This window comes from Felis catus, chromosome B2 (genome assembly GCF_018350175.1).
Source record: "Felis catus isolate Fca126 chromosome B2, F.catus_Fca126_mat1.0, whole genome shotgun sequence".
Classification (NCBI taxonomy): domain Eukaryota; kingdom Metazoa; phylum Chordata; class Mammalia; order Carnivora; family Felidae; genus Felis; species Felis catus.
This window is the reverse complement of record NC_058372.1, coordinates 783,250-803,029: the sequence shown is the minus strand read 5'-3', so window position 1 is coordinate 803,029 and position 19,780 is coordinate 783,250. Positions and strand designations below refer to the sequence as shown.

Here is a 19,780-nt window from a genome sequence, read left to right as displayed (position 1 = left end):
AAGAGAAAGGACCCAAATAGATAAAATCGCAAATGACAGAGGAGATATCACAACCAACACCACAGAAATATAAAAAATTATAAGATAATACTATGAAAAATTATATGCCAATGACCTGGGAAATCTGGAAGAAATGGACTAATTACTAGAAACTCACAAGCTATCAAAACTGAACATGAAGAAATAGAAAATTTGAACAGGAATTTACCCAAGGGATACAGGAGTACTGATGCATAGGGGCACTTGTACCCCGATGTTTATATCAGCACTCTCAACAATAGCCAAATTATGGAAAGAGCCTAAATGTCCATCAACTGATGAATGGATAAAGAAATTGTGGTTTATATACACAATTGAGTACTACGTGGCAATGAGAAAGAATAAAATATGGCCCTTTGTAGCAACATAGATGGAACTGGAGTGTGATGCTAAGTGAAATAAGCCATTCAGAGAAATACAGATACCGTATGGTTTCACTTTTATGTGGATCCTGAGAAACTTAACAGAAATCCATGGGGGAGGGGAAGGGAAAAAAAAGGGGGTTAGAGTGGAAGAGAGCCAAAGCATAAGAGACTCTTAAAAACTGAGAACAAACTGAGGGTTGATGGGGGGTGGGAGGGAGGGGAGGGTGGGTGATGGATATTGAGGAGGGCACCTGTTTGGATGAGCACTGGGTGTTGTATGGAAACCAATTTGACAATAAACTTCATATATTGAAAAAAAAAAAAAAAGAAAATTTGAACAGACCAATACCAGGAAAGAAATTAAATCAATAATAAAAAATCTCCCCCCAAAAAAAGAATCCCGGGCCAGATGCCTTCCCAAGAGAATTATACCAGACATTTAAAGAAGAGTTCATACCTATTCTTCTCAACTGTTCCAAAAAAAAAAAAAAAAAAAAAGAAATGGAAGGAAAACTTCCAAAATCATTTTATGAAGCCAGCATTACTTTGACTCCAAAACCAAAGACCTCAGTACAGAGGAGAATTACAGGCCAATACCTCTAATGAAACTGGATGCAAAAATTCTCAACAAGTAATAGCAAATTGAATTCAACAGTACATTAAAATAATCATACACTATGATCAAGTGGGATTTATTACTGGGCTGCAGGACTCGTTCAATATTCACAAAACAGTCAATGTAATATGCCAAATTAAGAAAAGAAAGGATAAGAACCATATGATTCTTTCAATAGATGGAAAAAAAAACATTTGATAAACTATGGCATCCACTCTTGACAAAAACCCACAACAAACTAGGGATAGAAGGAACATACTTCAACATCATAATGACCATATATGAAAGACCCAGAGCTAATATCGACATCAATGGGGAAAAACTACATCTTTCCCTGATGTTCAAGAACAAGACAAGGATGTCCATTCTCACCATTACTATTTAACATAGTACTGGAAGTCTTAGCCTCAGCAATCCAACAACAAAGCAAGAAAGAAAAGGCATCCAAATTGGCAAGGTAGAAGTGAAACTTTCACTATTTGCAGACAACATGGTAATTCATGTGGAAAATCTGAAAGACTCCACCAAAAAAATTGCTAGAACTAATACATGAATTCAGTAAAGTTGCAGGATATCAATCAATGTGAAACAATCTGTTGCATCACTATACGTCAATAATGAAGCAGCAGAAAAAGTAATTTAGGAATCAATCCTATTTGCAATTGTTTCAAACACAATAAGATTCCTAAGAATAAACCTAACCAAAGAGGTAAAATATCTTTGCTCTGAAAACTACAGAACACTTATAAAATAAATTGAAGAGAGCACAAAGAAATGGAAAATAATTTCATGCTCATGCACTGGAAGAATAAGCATCATTAAAATGTCTATACTACCCAAAGTAATCTACATATTTAATGCAATCCCTATCAAAATAACACCAGCGTTATTCACAGAGCTAGAACAAACAATTCTAAAATTTGTATGGAACCACACAAGCCAAAGCAATTCTGAAAAAAATAAAAACCAACCAGGAGGCACCACAATTCCAGATTTCAGCTATATAACAAAGATGTAGTCATCATGACAATATAGTGCTAGTGCAGAAACAGACACATAGATCAATGAAACAGAATAGAAAACTCAGAAATGGATCCACAGCTATATGGTCAACTAATCTTTGACAAAACAGGAAAGAGAATCCAATTGAAAAAAGACAGTTACTTCAACAAATGGTGTTGTCAAAACTGGATGGCAACATGCAGAAGAATGAAACTGGACCACTTTCTTACACCACCCTCGAAAATAAACTTAAAACGAATGAAAGTCCTAAAAGTGAGACAGGAAACAATCAAAATCCTACAGGGGAACACAGGAAATAACCTCTTTTACCTCACCAGAGGAAATTCTTACTATATACATCACCAGAGGCAAGGGAAACAAAAGCAAACATAAAATATTGGGACTTCATCAACCTAAAATCTTCTGTACAGTGAAGGAAACAATCAACAAAACTAAAAGGCAGCTGATGGAACGGGAGAAGATATTTGCAAATGACATATCAGATAACAGGTTAGTATCCAAAATCTATAAAGAACTTCTCAAACTCAACACCCAAAAACAAAGAATCCAGTGAAGAAATGGGCAAAAGACATGAATAGACACTTTTCCAAAGAAGACATACAGATGACCAACACACACATGAAAAAACATTCAATATCGCTGGTCATCAGAGAAATACAAATCAAAACTATAATGAGATACCACCTCACACCTGTCAGAATGGCTAAAATCAACACAAAGAAACAGCAGGTGTTGGTAAGGCTATAGAGAAAAAAGAACCTTCATCCACTGTTGGCAGGAATGCAAACTGGTCCAGTCACTGTGGAAAACAGTGTAGAAATTTCTCAAAAAGTTAAAAGTAGAACTATCCTATGATCCAGCAACTGAACTACTGGGTATTTACCTAAAAAATACAAAAATACTAATTCAAAGACATACATGCACCCCGATGTTTATAGCAGCATTGTCAACAATAGCCAAATTATGGAAATAGTTCAAGTGTCCATCCACTGATAAAATGATATAGAAAATGTGGTGTATATATACAATGGATTATTATTAAGCCATAAAAATTTGAAATCTTGCCATTTGCAATGACATGGATGGAGCTAGAGAGTATTATGCTAAGTGATATAAGTCAGTCAAAGCCAAATACCATATGATTTCATTCATATGTGGAATTTAAGAAACAAAATAAATGTGCAAAGGAAAAAGAGAGAGACAAACTATGAAACAGACTCTTAACTATAGAGAACAGTCATGATTACCAATGGGGAGGTGGTTGGGTGGATGGTTTAAATAGATGATGAGGAATAAGGAGTGCACTCTTTGTGATGAGCACTCGGTGTTGTATGGAAGTGTGAGTCACTATATTGTACACATGAAATTAATATTACACTGTATGTTAACTAACTGGAATTTAAATAAAAACTTCTTTTAAAAATGAAAAGGCATTCCTTTTTTAAAAAATATTTAATTTTTTTACTACTTTTTAATTTTTTAATTTTTAACTATTTCATTTGCCTTATTTCATTTTATTCTATTATGTAATATTTTTAGTTTTTAATATTTTCCTACCTTCTTTCTTTTCTTTCTTTTCTTTCCCTTTTTTCTCTATTCTCTCAAGCTTCTTTGAACAAGCAGACCAAAACACACCTAGGATCTAGCTTCCTTTATTTGATTTTTTCTTTTGTTTTTAATTTTTAGTTTCCTATTTTACTAAGTTTTTTTTCTTTCTCCAATATAACAAAAAGAAGGAACTCACCCCAAAAGAAAATTGGAAGAAATGAGAGCCAGGAACTTAACACAGATATAAGCAAGATGTCTGAACTACAATTTAAAACCACGACAATAAGAAATTAGATGGGGCTGAAAAAAGCATAGGATCCTTTATGTGGAGATAGAAGAGGTAAATTAAAAGAATAAAGTTAAAGAAGAAGTTAAAGTTAAAGTTAAAGAAGAATAAAATTAAAAATGCTATAACCAAGATACAATCCTGAAAGGATGTCACCATGGCAAGGATGGACAAAGTAGAGCAGTGAATCAGTGATACAGAAGATCAAATTATGGAGAATAATAAAGAAGAAAAAAAGAAGGAAACAACGCCAAAAGATCACAATACAAGACTTAGAGAACTCAGTGACTTATTAAAAAGGAATAACATCCAAATAATAGGAGTTCCCAAAGATGAAGAAAGAGAAAAAGAGGCAGAAGGTCTATGTGAGCAAATTATTGTGGTAAACTTTCCTAATCTGGGGAAGGATGCAGATTTTAAAATCCAAAAGCACAGAGAATTCCCATTAGATTCAACAAAAACCAACCATCAGCAAGGCATATCATAGTCAATTCAGAAAATACACGGATAAGGAAAGAATTATGAAAGCAGCAAAGGAAAAAAAGTCCTTAACCTGTAAGGGAAAACAGATAAAGTTCATAGCAAACATATCCAGAAACTTGTCAGGTCAGAAAGGAGTGGCAGGATATATTTGATGTGCTAAATCGGGGGAAAAAAATGCAGCCAAGAATTCTTTATCCGTCAAAACTGTCATTAAAAGTAAGAGAGACAAAGAGTTTCCCAGGGGGGAAAAAAAACTAAAGGAGTTCATGACCACTAACTCATCCCTGCAAGAAATTTTAAGGGGAACTCTTTGAGTGGAGAAAAGAGAAAACAAAACAAGGCCATATATGAGAGATCCATTCTTCTAGAGTGCACATGGAACATTCCCCAGAACAGATCACATACTGGGTCAAAAATCAGCCTTCAACAAGTACAAAGAGATTGAAATCATTCCTTGAATATTTTCAGACTACAATGCTATGAAATTCAAAATCAACCAAAGGAAAAAAAATTGGAAATATCCTTTCATTTGATGCATAGAAATCACTTGACAAAATACAGCATCCTTTCTTGATAAAAACCCTCATGAATATAGGGATAAGAAGGATCATACCTCGAGATCATAAAAGCCATATATGAAAGACCCACTGCTAATATCTTCTTCAACTGGGAAAAAATGAGAGCTTTTCCTCTAACGTCAGGAACAAGACAGGGAAGTCCACTCTCGCCACTGTTATTCAACATAGTATTGGAAGTCTTAGCCTCAGCAATCAGACAACACAAAGAAATAAAAGGCATCCAAATCAGCCGGGAGGAAGTCAAACTTCCACTCTTTGTAGATGACATGATACTCTATGTGGAAAACCAAAAAAAAAAAAAAAATCCACAAAAAAATGCCAGAACTGATCCATGAATTCAGCAAAGTTGCAGGATATAACATCAATGTACAGAAATCAGTACAATTCCTATGCACCAATAATGAAACAGCAGAAAGAGAAATCAAGGAATAGATTCCATTCACAATTGCACCAAAACCCATAAAATACCTAGAAATAAACTTAACCAAAGAGATGAAAAATCTAAACACTGAAAACTATAAAAATCTTATGAAACAAACTGAAGAAGACAAACACAAAAAATAGAAAAAAACATTCCATGCTCATGGATTGGAAAAACAAATATTCTTAAAATGTTGATACTACCCAAAGCAATATACATATTCAATGCAATCCCTGTAAAAATAACACCAGCATTCTTCACAGAGTTAGAACAGTCTTAAGATTTGTATGGAACCAGAAAAACCCCTAATAGGCAAAGCAATCCTGAAAAAGAAGAACAAAACTGGAGGCACCACAATTCCAGACTTTAATCTGTACTACCAAGATATAGTTATCCAGACAATATGGTACTGGCACAAGAAGAGACAGATAGATCAATGGAACAGAATAGAACCCAGAAATGGACCCACAAACATATGGCCAACTAATCTTTGACAAAGAGGGAAGGAGTATCTAATGGAAAAAAAGCCCATTTCTTTGGCAAATAATGCTGGGAACACTGGAGAGTGATATGTAGAAGAATGAACCAAGGTGACATTCTTATACCATACACAAAAATAAATTCAAAATGGATGAAATACCTATATGTGAAACAGGAAACCATCAAAATCCTACATGAAAACACAAGCCACCTCTTTGACCTCAGCCAGAGGAACTTCTGCTAGACATGTCACCAAAGGCAAGGAAAACAAAAGCAAATGTAAACTATTGGGACTTCAAGATAAAAAGCTTCTGCACACCAAAAGAAACAATCAACTAAACTAAAAGGCAGCCTACAGATTGGGAGAATTTATTTGCAAATGACATATAAGATAAAGGGTTAGTACCCAAAATCTTTAAAGAACTCGTCAAACTCAAAACCCAAAAAAACAAATAATCGAGTGAAGAAATGGGTAAAAGACATGAACAGACATTTTTACAAAGATGACACATGAAAAAACGGTATCTAAAAGATACATGAAAAAATGCTTAACATCACTCATCATCAGGGAAATATAAATCCAAACCACAATGAGATACCACCTTACACCTGTCAGAATGGCTAAAATTAACAACTCAGGAAACAACAGATGTTGGCAAGTTGCAGAGAAAGAGGATCCCTTTTCCACTACTGGTGGGAATGCAAACCATTCTGGAAAACTGTATGGAGGTTCCTCAAAAAATTAAAAATAGAACTACCCTACGACCCAGGAATCACACTACTATTTATCCAAAGGATACAGGACTGCTGTTCCAAAGGGGCACATGCACCCCAATGTTTGTAGCAGTGCTATTGACAATAGCCAAAGTATGGAAACAGTCTAAATGTCCACTGACTGATGAATGGATAAAGAATATATGGTATATATACACAATGGAATATTACTCAGCAATGAAAAGAATGAAATGTTAACATTTGCAACAATGTGGATGGAACTAGAGTGTATTGTGCTAAGTGAAATAAGTCAGAGAAAGACAAATATCATATGACTTCACCCATATGTGGAATTTAAGATACAAAACAGATGAACATAAGGGAAGGGAAGCAAAAATAATATAAAAACAGAGGTAGACAAACCATAAGAGACTCTTAAATACAGACAACAAACTGAGGGTTGATGGGGGTGGGGAAAATGGGTCATGGGCATTGAAGACACTTGTTTGTTATATGTAAGTGATGAATCACTAAATTCTATTCCTGTAAACATTGTTGCAATATATATTAACATGGATTTAATTTTTTTTAATTTTTAAAAATGAAAAGGCAAAACAGTGAATAGAAGATATTTTAAATATGTCTGATAAGATATTAATATGCATATGATATAAAGAACTCATATAAACAACAATAAATAATCTGATTTAAAAGTTAAAAACCTTCAATAGACAATTTTTTAAAGAAGACATACAGGGGCGCCTGGGTGGCTCAGTCGGTTGAGCAACTGACTTCGGCTTAGGTCATGATCTCACAGTTTGGGAGTTTGAGCCCCGCATCAGGCTCTGTGCTGACAGCTCAGAGCCTGGAGCCTGCTTCTGATTCTGTGTCTCCCTCTCTCTCTGCCCCTCCCTCACTCATGCTCTGTCTCTCTCTGTCTCAGAAATAAACATTAAAAAAAAATTTTAAAAAGAAAAAAAAAGACATACAGAAAGTCAACAAACAAATAAAACAATATTTAACTTCACTTAGTAGGGAAATGCAAATCAAATCCACAGTGAGCTATCACCTCATACCTTTCAGAATGGCTAGTAGAAAAGACAAGAAATAGCAAGTGTTGGTGAGGATATGGAGAAAGAGGAACCTCTTGCACTGTTGGGGGGAATGCAAACTGGTGTAGCCACTCTGGACTACAGTATGGAGTTCCTCAAAAAAACAAAACATAGAATTAACACTGTAACAATTCCATTTCTGGGTATTTATCTTAAAAAATGAAACACTGATTTGAAAAGATTATACGCACTCTGTTCATTGCAGCATAATTTACAATAGCCAAAATACGAAAGCAACCAAAGTATCTATCAAGAGATGATTGGATAAAGAATATACATATACACACATACACAATGAGATATTACTCAACCCATGTAAAGAATGCAATCTTGTCATTTGTGCCAAGTGAAATAAGTTAGATAAATAAAGACAAATACCATAGGATTTCACCATATATTCCATATGTGGAATTTAAGAAGAAAGTCCAACAACAAAACAAAAACAGACTCTTAAAGATGGGGAACAAACTTACAGTTGTCAGAGGGGACAGAGGTGGTGGGTGGGTGAAATGGATGAAGAAGATTAAGAGGTACAAACTTTCCATTACAAAATAATTGTCATGTTGATGTAAAGTACAGCATAGACAATACAATTATATTGTAATAACTTTGTGTGGTGATATATTGCTACTAAGCTTACCATGATCATTTTGTAACATATACAAATGTTGAGTCATGTTATAAACCTGAAACAAATATAGCATTGTATGTTAACTATACTTCAATGAAAACAATATTAAATATTTTAATTATTGTTGGTAATTATCTTGTCATATGCAATGTTTAATATTAAATCCCAAATACTCAAGTGTCCTTCAATTTTACACATCTACTCAAAGTTTTTGTTAATTATATTTTTGCATAGTGCACATTGCATTTCAATTTCATTGCAAATACTTTATCTGCTTTGTAAAATTATAAAATTGAGAATTAACATTGATGAACTGTTCAGTGTCTTAACATTTCAGCAAATATGTAGAGTGGCTCAACTCTGTTAAATTAGGGATACTATGTGTCATAAGTGATTATTTTTAGCAATGTAATGTTTTCCAACATCAATAAATTTTGCTTTAGTGAGACAATTGGGAATAAGTGAGTCCAAAAGAAGAAAGATCCTATTCTACTATGGCAACTGAAAAATAGGTGGGCAGTGAGAATGACCCCCTCCTTGTGATAAATGAATTGATAGACTGAGTACTTGCTAAAGGTTGGAGTTCTCCTGATAACTATATCATATCTGGAATGTTTGAAAAATACTTTGAAATCCAGGTATGTTTGGTGTTTTTTTTTCCAGCAGTCTCTGAGAGAGCAAATTTGAAAGGGTAACAGCAAAAAGTACTCTTCCAGTGAATCAATTAATTGATTGATTTTGGTCAGGAAAGTTAAAAATCAACTTTTCATCTACAATTTCTGTACCAGGAATGGATCTTAAAATGACAAGATGACCTAGGGAAGTTAAGACCATGTTTTGAGTTCAAAGTCAAGTATCCCACTCTCCCCAGTGGATAGATTCAATGCAATCCGAGTCAATATATCCCAGCAAACTTCTTTCTTAATAATTACCAAAATTATTTTAAAATCTATTTGGAAAAGAATAGTCAAGACAATCTTGAAAAACAATAATAAAATTGAGATCCTAAGCTGCATGTTTCAAGACTTTTTATAAAGCTACAGTATTCAAGACAATGTGGTAGTAGGACAGCATAAAGACTCCAGAAAGAGGCCAACATATAGATGGACAAGTAATATTCAACAAAGTCATCAAGGCAATTCAATGGGAATACAAATATCCCTTCAGCATATTGTGCTGAAACAACCAGGTAACTACATACAAAGCAGACCCTCAAACTCTACCCCATAGAGAAAAATCAACTTGAGATGGGTCATGGACGTGAGTCTACAGAAGACTACAGAGAAGAATATCCTTGAGACTTTGGGTAGGCAAAGGTTTCCTTGAGAACACACAGAAAGAAAAAGCCATTAAAAATGATAAATGGGCTTCTTCATAACTTAAATCTTCCTCTCATCAAAATCACTATCAAGTCACTGAAATGGCAAGTCACAGAACTGGATAAAATATTTTCAGTGCATACATATGCCCAAGGATTTGTAGCTAGCATATATAAATAATTCCCTCAACTCAGTAATGAGAAGACAAACAATTTTTAGGTTGGCAAATGAACAGACACTTCATGAAAGAAAATATACAAATGGCCAAGGAGGACATTAAACAGTGCTGAACACAATTGGTCATCAGGAAAGCTAGAAGTAAAACCATAATGAGATGCCACTACAGATCCGCCAGAATTAATGAAGTTAAAAATCTAACATCACATGTTGGACTGTATGTGGAGCAATCAGACCTCTCTTACAATGTTGGCATAGAAACAAGATGGCACAACCACTTTGGTAAACTGTTGTGCTTTCTTTTTTTTCAGTTTACTAAACAATTAAGCATACATTTGTCCCATGATCCAGCAATTCCACTATAACTATTTATCCAAAAGAAATAAAAATATTTGTTCACCAAAAAAAAAAAAAAATTGAACAAGAATGTTCACTATGTAGTGTATAATTCCAATTATACAACATTCCAGAAAGGGCAAAACTACAGAGACAGTGAAAGGATCACTGGTTGCCAGGAGGATGGTGGAGGAGACAGGAATAGGAAGAGGATAGTTAGGGCTGTGAAAATATTCTGTATGATGTTACAGTGATAGGTGTGTATGTGTGTGTGTGTGTATATATATGTATATACACACAAAACATTTATACAAACCCATAGAACGTACAACACCAAGAGTGACCCTTAAGGTAAACCAAAGACCAAAGACTTTGGGCAGTTATAATGTGCCACTGTAAGTCCATCTTTGGTTGAAAATGTACCATTCTAGGGGCACCTGGGTGTCTCAGTCAGCTGGCTGTCTGACTTTGGCTCAGGTCATGAGCTCAGGGTTCATAAGTTCAAGCCCCACATCAGGCTCTGTACTGACAGTTCAGAGCCTGGAGCCTGCTTTGGATTCTGTGTCTCCCATTCTCTCTGGCCCTCCTTTGCTGGCACCCTCTCTCTCTCTCTATTCCAAAAATAAAGAAACATCAAAAATTTTTTTCAAAAAAGAAAATGTACCATTCTAGTGAGTAATGATGACAAGAGGGTGAATATAGGGTGCAAAGGGGTATATGAGTAATCTCTATACCTTACTCTCTATTTTGTTGTAAACATTAAATTTATCTTAAAAGTGTCTTGAAAAAGAATGTTTATTTCAGCTCCATTTATAAAATCAAAATCAGGAAACACCCAGATGTTCATCAATAGGATAAATTAACTGTGGCACATTTATGGAGTACGGAATATACTCAATCTCAAAAATATACTGGGGCACCTGGAAGGCTCAGTAAGTTAAGCGTCTGACTCTTGATTTTGGCTCAGGTCAGGATCTCATGGTTCGTGAGAACAAGCCCCACATTGGGCTCTGCGCTGACAGCTTCGGATTTTCTCTCTCCCTTTCTCTCTGACCCTCCCCTGCTTGTTCATTCTCTCTCTCAAAATAAATAAATAAACTTTAAAAATATGCTAAGTGAAAGAAACCAAGCACAAAACAAACATAAGTGAATTTATATAATATTCTGTAATAGGTAAAACTAACTTATAATAACAATGGTTATTGTTATGAGGGTTTTTTTTTTTTGAGTGACTGAGGAGGATAATAAAACGTTCTGGGGTTAGTGGCAATATTCTGTCTCAATATGCATTCATCATAACTGATTGCATGATATATTTAATATCTCAATATTAATTATCCATAATTATGCCACAGGTAAAGAGTTAAAAATTGTGTCCTCACAGGAATATCATGTATCTTAGATGTGATACAAGACCAGACTCAAGATCACACAGAAGATATTTGCCAATGACATATTCAATAAAGGGTTAGTATCAAAAATATATAAATAATTTATACAACTCATCACTAAAACCACAAAAAATCAAATTTAAAAATGGGCAGAAGACAGATATTTCTCCAAAGAAGACACATGCATGGCAAACAGACACATGAAAAGGTGCTCAACATCACTTATCATCAGGGAAATGCAAATCAAAACCACAGTGAGATATCACCTCACACCTGTCAGAATGGCTAAAATCAAAAATACCAAGAAACCACAGGTGTTGGTGAGACTGTGGAGAAAAAGAACCTTTGCGCACTGCTGGTGGGAATGCAAACTGGTGCAGCCACTCTGGAAAATGCTATGGAGGTTCCTTAAAAAACTAAAAATAGAGCTACCATATGATGGAGTAATTCCACTAGTGGCTATTTACAAAAACATGAATTCAAAAAGATATAGAAGTCCCTATGTTTATTGCAGCATTATTTACAATAGCCAAACTATGGAAGCAACCTAAGTGCCCATTGACTGATGAATGGATAAAGAAGATGTGATGTGTGTGTGTGTGTGTGTGTGTGTGTGTGTGTGTGTATAACATCCATAAAAAATATGAAATCTTGCCATTTGCAATGACATGAATGGAGCCAGAGGGTATGCTAAGTGAAATAAATCACAGAAAGACAAATACCCTATTATTCCACTCATATGTGGAATTTAAGAAAAAAAAAAGGAAAATAGAGACAAACCAAGAAACAGACTCTAAACTATAGAGAACAAACTGATGATTCCAGAAGGGAGGTGGGTGGGAGGATGGGTTAAATATGTGATGGGCATTAAGGAGGGCACTTATTGTGATGAGCACCAGGTGTTGCATGGAAGTGTTGAATCAGTATATCATACACCTGAAATGAATGTAACACTGTATGTTAACTCTACTAGAATTAAACTTTTTTAAAGAGTGAAGGTAAAAAAAAATAAATTAAAAAATTTAAAATTTAAAAATAAAAATCCTACTTGGGACAGCTAAGAACTGACATAACTTCTTGGCTTCACATAGGTTTCCCTCACACTGTCTTTTATTTTCACCTTTGGCATTGAAATAAATGTGGATTTCTGGCATTGGGGGAGCTCTGCATCATTATTTATTTCTCCTCAAACTCATCTGGCATCATCCTGTACAAATACCTGCATTTGGAACATACTGAGTATGACATAAGAACCATTTAGGCAAAGTTACTTCCAGACTTAGGAGCATGTTTAATTTATGTCTTCGTCTTGGATCCAAACACAGACTTCTGGAAACTTCAGAATCCTCACTCACAATTTCTACTCAATGACTTTATCTTCTGTTCTTTAAGGATTTTACATTCCTTCTACAGTTTAACTCAACAGCTATATCAATAGATGAAGCTTCCTTGGCACTGGCCCAACAAAAATAAGATGCCTCTGTCCACAAGTGACACAGACACATGCACTAATATTGATAAAATTATCTAGGCAGTACACTGATAAAAGAGTAAGGTGCATTGAGGAGGGCATGATTCCTTTCATTACAATGAAGAATAGCAGGGAGGGGATAAGAGTTTCTAACATTTAAATTTGATTTTAAAGTATGAGCAAGATACTAACAAATACAGAAACCCAATAACATCCAAAGGCAGATGGAATAGTCATTGGGGTCTATTGGTGGAATAATTATATGGTTGGTGGAGTATAGGCTATCTTGGTGAGGAAGAAAGGAAGCCAAAAGGCAAATATAATGCCAGCTGGTAAAAATCGGTGGATCCCATACTCACACATGTCCCCTGGCAAGCAGTGACTTTTTGCTCCCACTGCTCTTTTCAAATGAGGCTCTTATTGGATTCACCTGCTGACCACGTGAAAGGGGGCAGATAGTCATATAGTTTTTGTAATAGCCACACTCTAAGATGCTATTTCTTTCATATATATTTGAATTTCCATAGCAGCACACAGTAAGAGTAAAAGTGCAAACACACACACACACACACACACACACACACACACACACACACACACACACGTTTACGCACCAGTGATGGCAGGTTGGAGACTAGTAGTGATAGGTGCCCACGACAGACTCGGACTTTTTTTATGCTTGCACATATAAGTTTATTTCTTTTTTTTAATGTTTTTATTATGTTTCCTTATTTTTTGAGAGGCAGAGAGAGACAGAGCATGAGTGGGGGAGGGGCAGAGAGAGAGGGAGACACAGAATCTGAAGCAGGTTCCAGGCTCTGAGCTGTCAGCCCAGAGTCCAACACGGGGCTCAAACCCATGAACCGTGAGATAATGACCTGAGTGGAAGTTGGACACTCAACCAACTAAGCCACCCAGGCACCCCCATAAGTTATTTAAGTTTTTGTTTTAATCCCAGTTAGTCAACATACAGTATTACATTGATTCCACGTGTACAATATAGTGATTCAAACTTCCATACATCACCCGGTGCTCATCATGACAAGTGCCCAATCACCTATTTCACCCTTTTCCCCACCTCTCCTCTGGTGACCATTGGTTTATTCCCTGTAATTCAGCAGACTCTGGGACTTACTTGCATATGTCCACAGCCTGTCACACTGAACATGACGGAAACATGTATCCCTGTGTGAAGGGTTGGATTATAGGCTGATAGAGGCTGATATATCCTCAGAGCTTATCACAGCAGCCATCAGAAGGTTTAGTCTGCCATCATGTACACACATGTGCCAGAACATGATGACATGACACCCCAGAAATATCAAAGAAACAAAATGCCTAAACTCCTAGCACTGCCTGCAGTTTTCTGAATAAGTCGCTTACCTAATGAATTATTGGCTATTATCTAGAATGTCTGTGAAGGAAGTGATCTTTCCTGACTTGTTCACCCTTACATAGCAGTGCCTGGCTCTTAGTATATAGTCCATAAATATTTGTGATTAGATTAAAAAAAGGATTTTGACAAATGAGTGCACAGCTACATCCACAGCACCTCTCATCACTGTTTCCTCAGCCATCTCCCAAAATGTAAACGTATCTTGGTCATTTATATTTTTTCCATGCTGTAATTCCTATAATGGAATCCCTTTCCTTTCCCCAGACACCTGCCTTTATCCCTGCAAAACTCTCCAGTGTACCACTGGGATGTCCTGTTCCATAATTAGTAAACTCACCTCCATCCTCAATTATTTACTTGGCATTTTCTACACCTCCTGGCATTACCTGAGTTGAATCCCCCCCTGAAGACACTATTTCATTCCCAGCTCCATAATGAGAAAATCATTCCACCTTCAGTGCCTCAGAATGCGGGGTTGAGCCAATTAGCTTTATTCTACTTCTAGATCTTTCTTCCCTTCTCTCTTGTTCTTAAAATACACTGATTCATTTGAAGCTTCTGTCTCTTTGGCTGAGCAACTAGACAGGGCATTTCCCATGTATGGTGTCAGCCTGCATCAGAATCACAGCATTAAAATGCCCAGTCAAGAACACAATCAGATGTTTTAAATCAGAAATTCTCGGTATTAAACCTGAGAATCTTAATTCTTAACAAGTGTACCATGGACTCTTATGAATCCTCAAGTTGGAGGAACTTTGTTCTTCCCTGTTTTGCTGCTGTCATTTACTGGAATCTTAATCTCTGTCCTTTGTGCATTTACATCTGGCTCACAGTTTTCCTCTGTCCCCAAGACCTGCAACCACCCCAGCCTCCTTCAAAAGTAGAATAAACATTTGAACACGTTGGCATCCCTGCTTTCACCTCCAGGATAGTTACCACCTGTCAATCGTGTCACACCAGGAGCCCATCACACCCTGGGCTGCCCCTGCTCCTCAGGCTCAGAGTGAACCCACAAAATAACTTCTGTCCTTGTAGTTTTCTTCTCACTTGCCTTATTCTTTGCAACTGAACAGAAGGATATAAAAATGATTTTATAAGTATTGTTCTTTTATAGACAGTGAGAAACGACGTTGCATCCTCGTAGAAATTGTGCTGTTACTTCAGAGCAGAAAATAAGAGGTTATAGGGCCTGATCCTAGTTCCACCTACATCAGAAATTTGCAGCAGCTAAGGACTGAACACAGGTAATTAGGCAAACTACACAGCAAACTCAATAATTTATATTCATGATTTTGGTGAAAAAAACCCTAGAAGAATGGACTTTTATAAAGGAATAGTGAAAAAGCAGCAACAAATAGATCTTTGGTGGATGACATTCAAAAGTCAAAAAGCATGCACCATTGCAATCAGCCTGACACGGGAGCCAAAAGAACAAATCTCTCTCCATTAAATAATGAAAGAATATTTCATTTAGTATCTGCATCCACCATTTGACCATACGCTCTGTAATGATGATTTTATGTCTTATCTACGATTATATCCCCAGCATCTAAACATGTTAGATTTATAACAAGAAATGAATACATATCTACAAGATGAATGAATAATTGGATCTGATAAAAAGAAAGCCATTTCCAAGGATGTGGAGAAAGAGGAACCCTCTTGCAAGCTGGTGCATCCACTCTTGAAAACAGTATGGAGGTTCCTCAAAAAGTTAAAAATAGAACTACCCTATGGCCCAGCAGTTGCACTACTAGGTTTTTATCCAAGGGTTACAGGTGTGATGTTTCCAAGGGCCACCTGCACCCCAATGTTTATAGCAGCACTACCAACAATAGTCAAAGTATGGAAAGAGCCCAAATGTCCATTGATGGGTGAATGGATAAAGAAAATTTTGGTGTACACACACACACACACACACACACACACACACACAAACACACACACACACAATGGAGTATTACTCGGCAATCAAAAAGAACGAAATCTTTCCATTTGCAACAACATGGATGGAACTAGAGGGTATTAAGCTAAGTGAAACTTGTCAGAGAAAGACAAATATCACATGACTTCACTAATATGAGGCCTTTAAGACACAGAACAGATGAACATAAGGGAAGGGAAGCAAAAATAATAGAAAAACAGGGAGGGGGACAAAACAGAAGAGACTCTTAAATATGGAGAAGAAACAGAGGGACACTGGAGGGGTTGTGGGAGGGGGATGGGCTAAATGGGCAAGGGTCATTAAGGAATCTACTCCTGAAATCATTGTTGCACTATATGGTAACTAATTTGGAGGCAAATTAAAAGAAAAATAATAATTAAAAAAAAGAAAGCCATTTCATTACAACAGAGACTTAGAATGAACTAGAAAGAGAAGTCTATTCCTGTAAGTGGGGGCTTGGTGTGTCAGGGCTCAAACTAAGAACCTGGATCCAGAGACCAGTGAGTGTGGACTTCTCCTTGCTCAACACTTTGCACTGAGCAGCTTTGGGCACATGACACATCAGCAGTGGTCCTGCTGAGGTGATGAAGCAATGGTGACTCAGAACCAAGACCCACCAGGTCAGAGTACTAGATGCCTCAAAACTTTAGGACTTTTGCTAGACTAGACTTTTGGATGAAAACTATGGTTGAGCTTGGAGGAAAATAGCAAAGAAAAAGAAATAAATGGCAAGGCACAAAACACATTCTTGTTCTTGTATTTTTCAAGTCTGTGTTTCTTTTGTCCCTCCAGTTCAACTGTATTGAGCATTCTTTAAGACAATGGTTATTAAATCTACTAATTTCTATACCATACTGTACCTCCGTCAGCACCCTGCAGAAAGTAAGGGCCTAATCAGCTAATAATGAATGGACCTGAAATTGCAGCTTTGAAGGCAACACAGCTATTTCTCCCCTACTTTTGGGTGAGGAGGTAAAGCTTCAGCTTTTTGTGATGAGGTTATTCTCTCTTCTCAGGTTAAGCAAGAGACCAACATGTGCCAACTGCTTCAGTTATTCTGGGAGTCCCAAGTCCTCCTCCCCAGTCTTATTAGTGCCCCCTTGACCTCCCTGTTCCTTAGAGTGTAGATGAGTGGATTAAGTGCTGGGGTTGCAACGGTGTAGAAAAGGGTGAGGAACTTGCCCTGTTCTTGAGCATAGCGGTTCTTGGGTTGGAGATAGACAGCTGTCACTGTGCCATAGAAGAGGGACACCACAAGAAGGTGAGAAGTGCAGGTGCTGAATGCCTTCCGCTGCCCTGCAGCTGACTTTATTCTCAGCACAGCCTTAGCAACAGCCCCGTATGAGGAAAGGATGATGACCAGGGGTAGCACCAGAAAAATGATACTGGCTATGGACATCTGGATTTCATTGTAGGTTGTGTCTGCACTGGAAGCCTGGATCAGGGCTGGGACTTCACACACAATGTCATCCACCCTGCGGTGGGAGCAGAAGGGTAACTGGAGGGTAGCAGGAGACTGGACCAAGGACTGAACCAGGCCAGCCCCCCATGCAAGGATGGCCAGCTGAAGACAAAATTTGGGGTGCATGATAGCAGTATATTGCAGTGGGTGACACACTGCCACATAGCGGTCCATAGCCATGACCACAAGAAGGACACATTCGGTGGCCCCAAGCCATAAGAAGACATAGAGTTGAAAAGCACAGCCAATGTAGCTGATGGTCTTCTCTGGACCCCAGAAATTAACTAACATCTGCGGAACACAGCTGCTGGTGAAAGAGAGGTCTAGCAGGGAAAGGTTGCAAAGAAAGAAATACATGGGAATGTGGAGTTTAGGGTCCTTTGAGGAAACAAGAATAATGACCATATTTCCTGCAAGAGTCAAACAATAAAAGATCAGAACAACCCAGAAGAGTATCTTCTCCAAATATGGCTTCTCAGAGAAGCCCAGGAGAATGAAATCACTGTGGCTGTCATTGCAAACTGTGATCATAGCTTCTGGAGCAGTCACCTCTTTGGGGGTATGGTTCAAAAGTAGTTGCTCAAAAGCCTGTGATGGTTCCAATACAGAAACAGGAAGACATGTTACCTCCTTTCTACTCAAGGATGAGATTCTGCCTCCTATAGTGCAGGGAAAAATAAAAGATTCAGTGACTTATTCTAATCTTTGATACCCATTATTCATTATCTCTCTTCCTCTTACACATCTTCATATATGATTAGAAATCTGCATTATAAATATTGAGTAAAGTGCACATTACAAACCTACTAGTGAAAATCACTTTGCTAAATATTAAGAGAGCATTCTATCTTTGCTCTCCAAAACTGCACATTTACAACATTCATCACACAGTTTTAAAAACTGTTAAACCATATCACCTTTTAGTCCTTTTCTCATTTCATTCTGTTTTTCTGTGTCTTTATATCTCAATTTATCTGAATATCCTCCTCCCTTGTTCCTCCGTCTCCTGTGTTTCACTCTCCTTTTTTCCTCCTTTCTCCTTCCCACCTTCTTTTGACTTCTGAGCTTGAATTCCTCCTCAGCCACTTTATGCTATGTAATCTTAAGACAAGTGTTTAAAATTTTTATTCTTACCTTGGCTCTTTCCTTATATTTTCTATTTGGAAAATAGAGAACAATCATAGAAACTACCTGTGTGTTTTGGAGGAATTAAATGTGAAAACACAAGGAAAATACTTTGAGAGGGAGAGTGTGTGTGCATGTATTCCTGCCCCATAGTAACTGTATGATGTGTGTTAGTTACAATCATCATGATGATGATGAAGACGATGACACTATTCAGATGTTTGTTCGAGATGAAAAACATCAAAATATATATGCAACATTTTGCAGAGAATGTAAGTGATATCATTAAGAAAAAAAGAAATATCCTATCTCTACATTATCTCCTTTCTAAAAGAAAAGTAATAATACTCACTTATCCAACATTATAAATTAACTGTCTTTATATTACAGAGCACGCATATGCACATTTATTGTTCTTTCCTCAGCTTAAAACCCGATTACAACACAAGTTTGGAAAATCCACCATCATTTATTCATTTATGCAGTGGATCAAAAGAGGTTTAGGAAATACTCATTTCATTCAATCACTGGCCTTTTTACTTAACATACTAGAGAAAAGAGCTCATGGCTCTCTTTGTCTTCCATAATTTCCGTGCTCCTTTTCCTGCTTCTCTGCTCCCAACGACCATACTGTGTGGCATAACAGTGTGTCCTCACTCCAAGCCTGTTTATAGCCACCTTGTACATTTTCAGGGTTTCCATTTACAAGAACCTTTTCCCAGGGGAATGCCCTAGCGTCTCACACACACACACACACACACACACACACACACACACACACACACACAAAATAGGTTTTACAAATCTATGCCCCGCAGGAATCCTTCGACTGAATGTTCATCCAAAAAATTTAGATTACTGG

The 19,780-nt window shown here is 36.9% G+C and overlaps 1 protein-coding gene across 1 annotated transcript; it reads right to left on the bottom strand.

Annotated features, from left to right (window-relative positions):
- Positions 1 to 14,596: 14,596 nt before the first annotated feature.
- On the bottom strand, positions 14,597 to 18,830 carry LOC101083004 (olfactory receptor 2H2-like). The gene is made up of 2 exons (XM_006931322.2): positions 17,423 to 18,830; positions 14,597 to 14,660 (listed from the first exon to the last, which is right to left on the bottom strand). The coding sequence occupies exons 1-2, from the start codon at positions 18,322 to 18,324 to the stop codon at positions 14,597 to 14,599; spliced, it is 966 nt and encodes a 321-aa protein (XP_006931384.2). The 5' UTR covers positions 18,325 to 18,830.
- Between the last annotated feature and the right edge of the window lie 950 nt (positions 18,831 to 19,780).

Bases quoted from the DNA above. Each gene is read 5' to 3' on its own strand.
- LOC101083004 (XM_006931322.2), bottom strand. From the start codon at position 18,324: ATGATCACAGTTTGCAATGACAGCCACAGTGATTTCATTCTCCTGGGC. The intron at 14,661-17,422 runs AATAAGACTGGG...TTGCAGGGATAA, and splicing joins AGGGAGGTCAAGGGGGCACT to AGGCAGGTGTCTGGGGAAAG.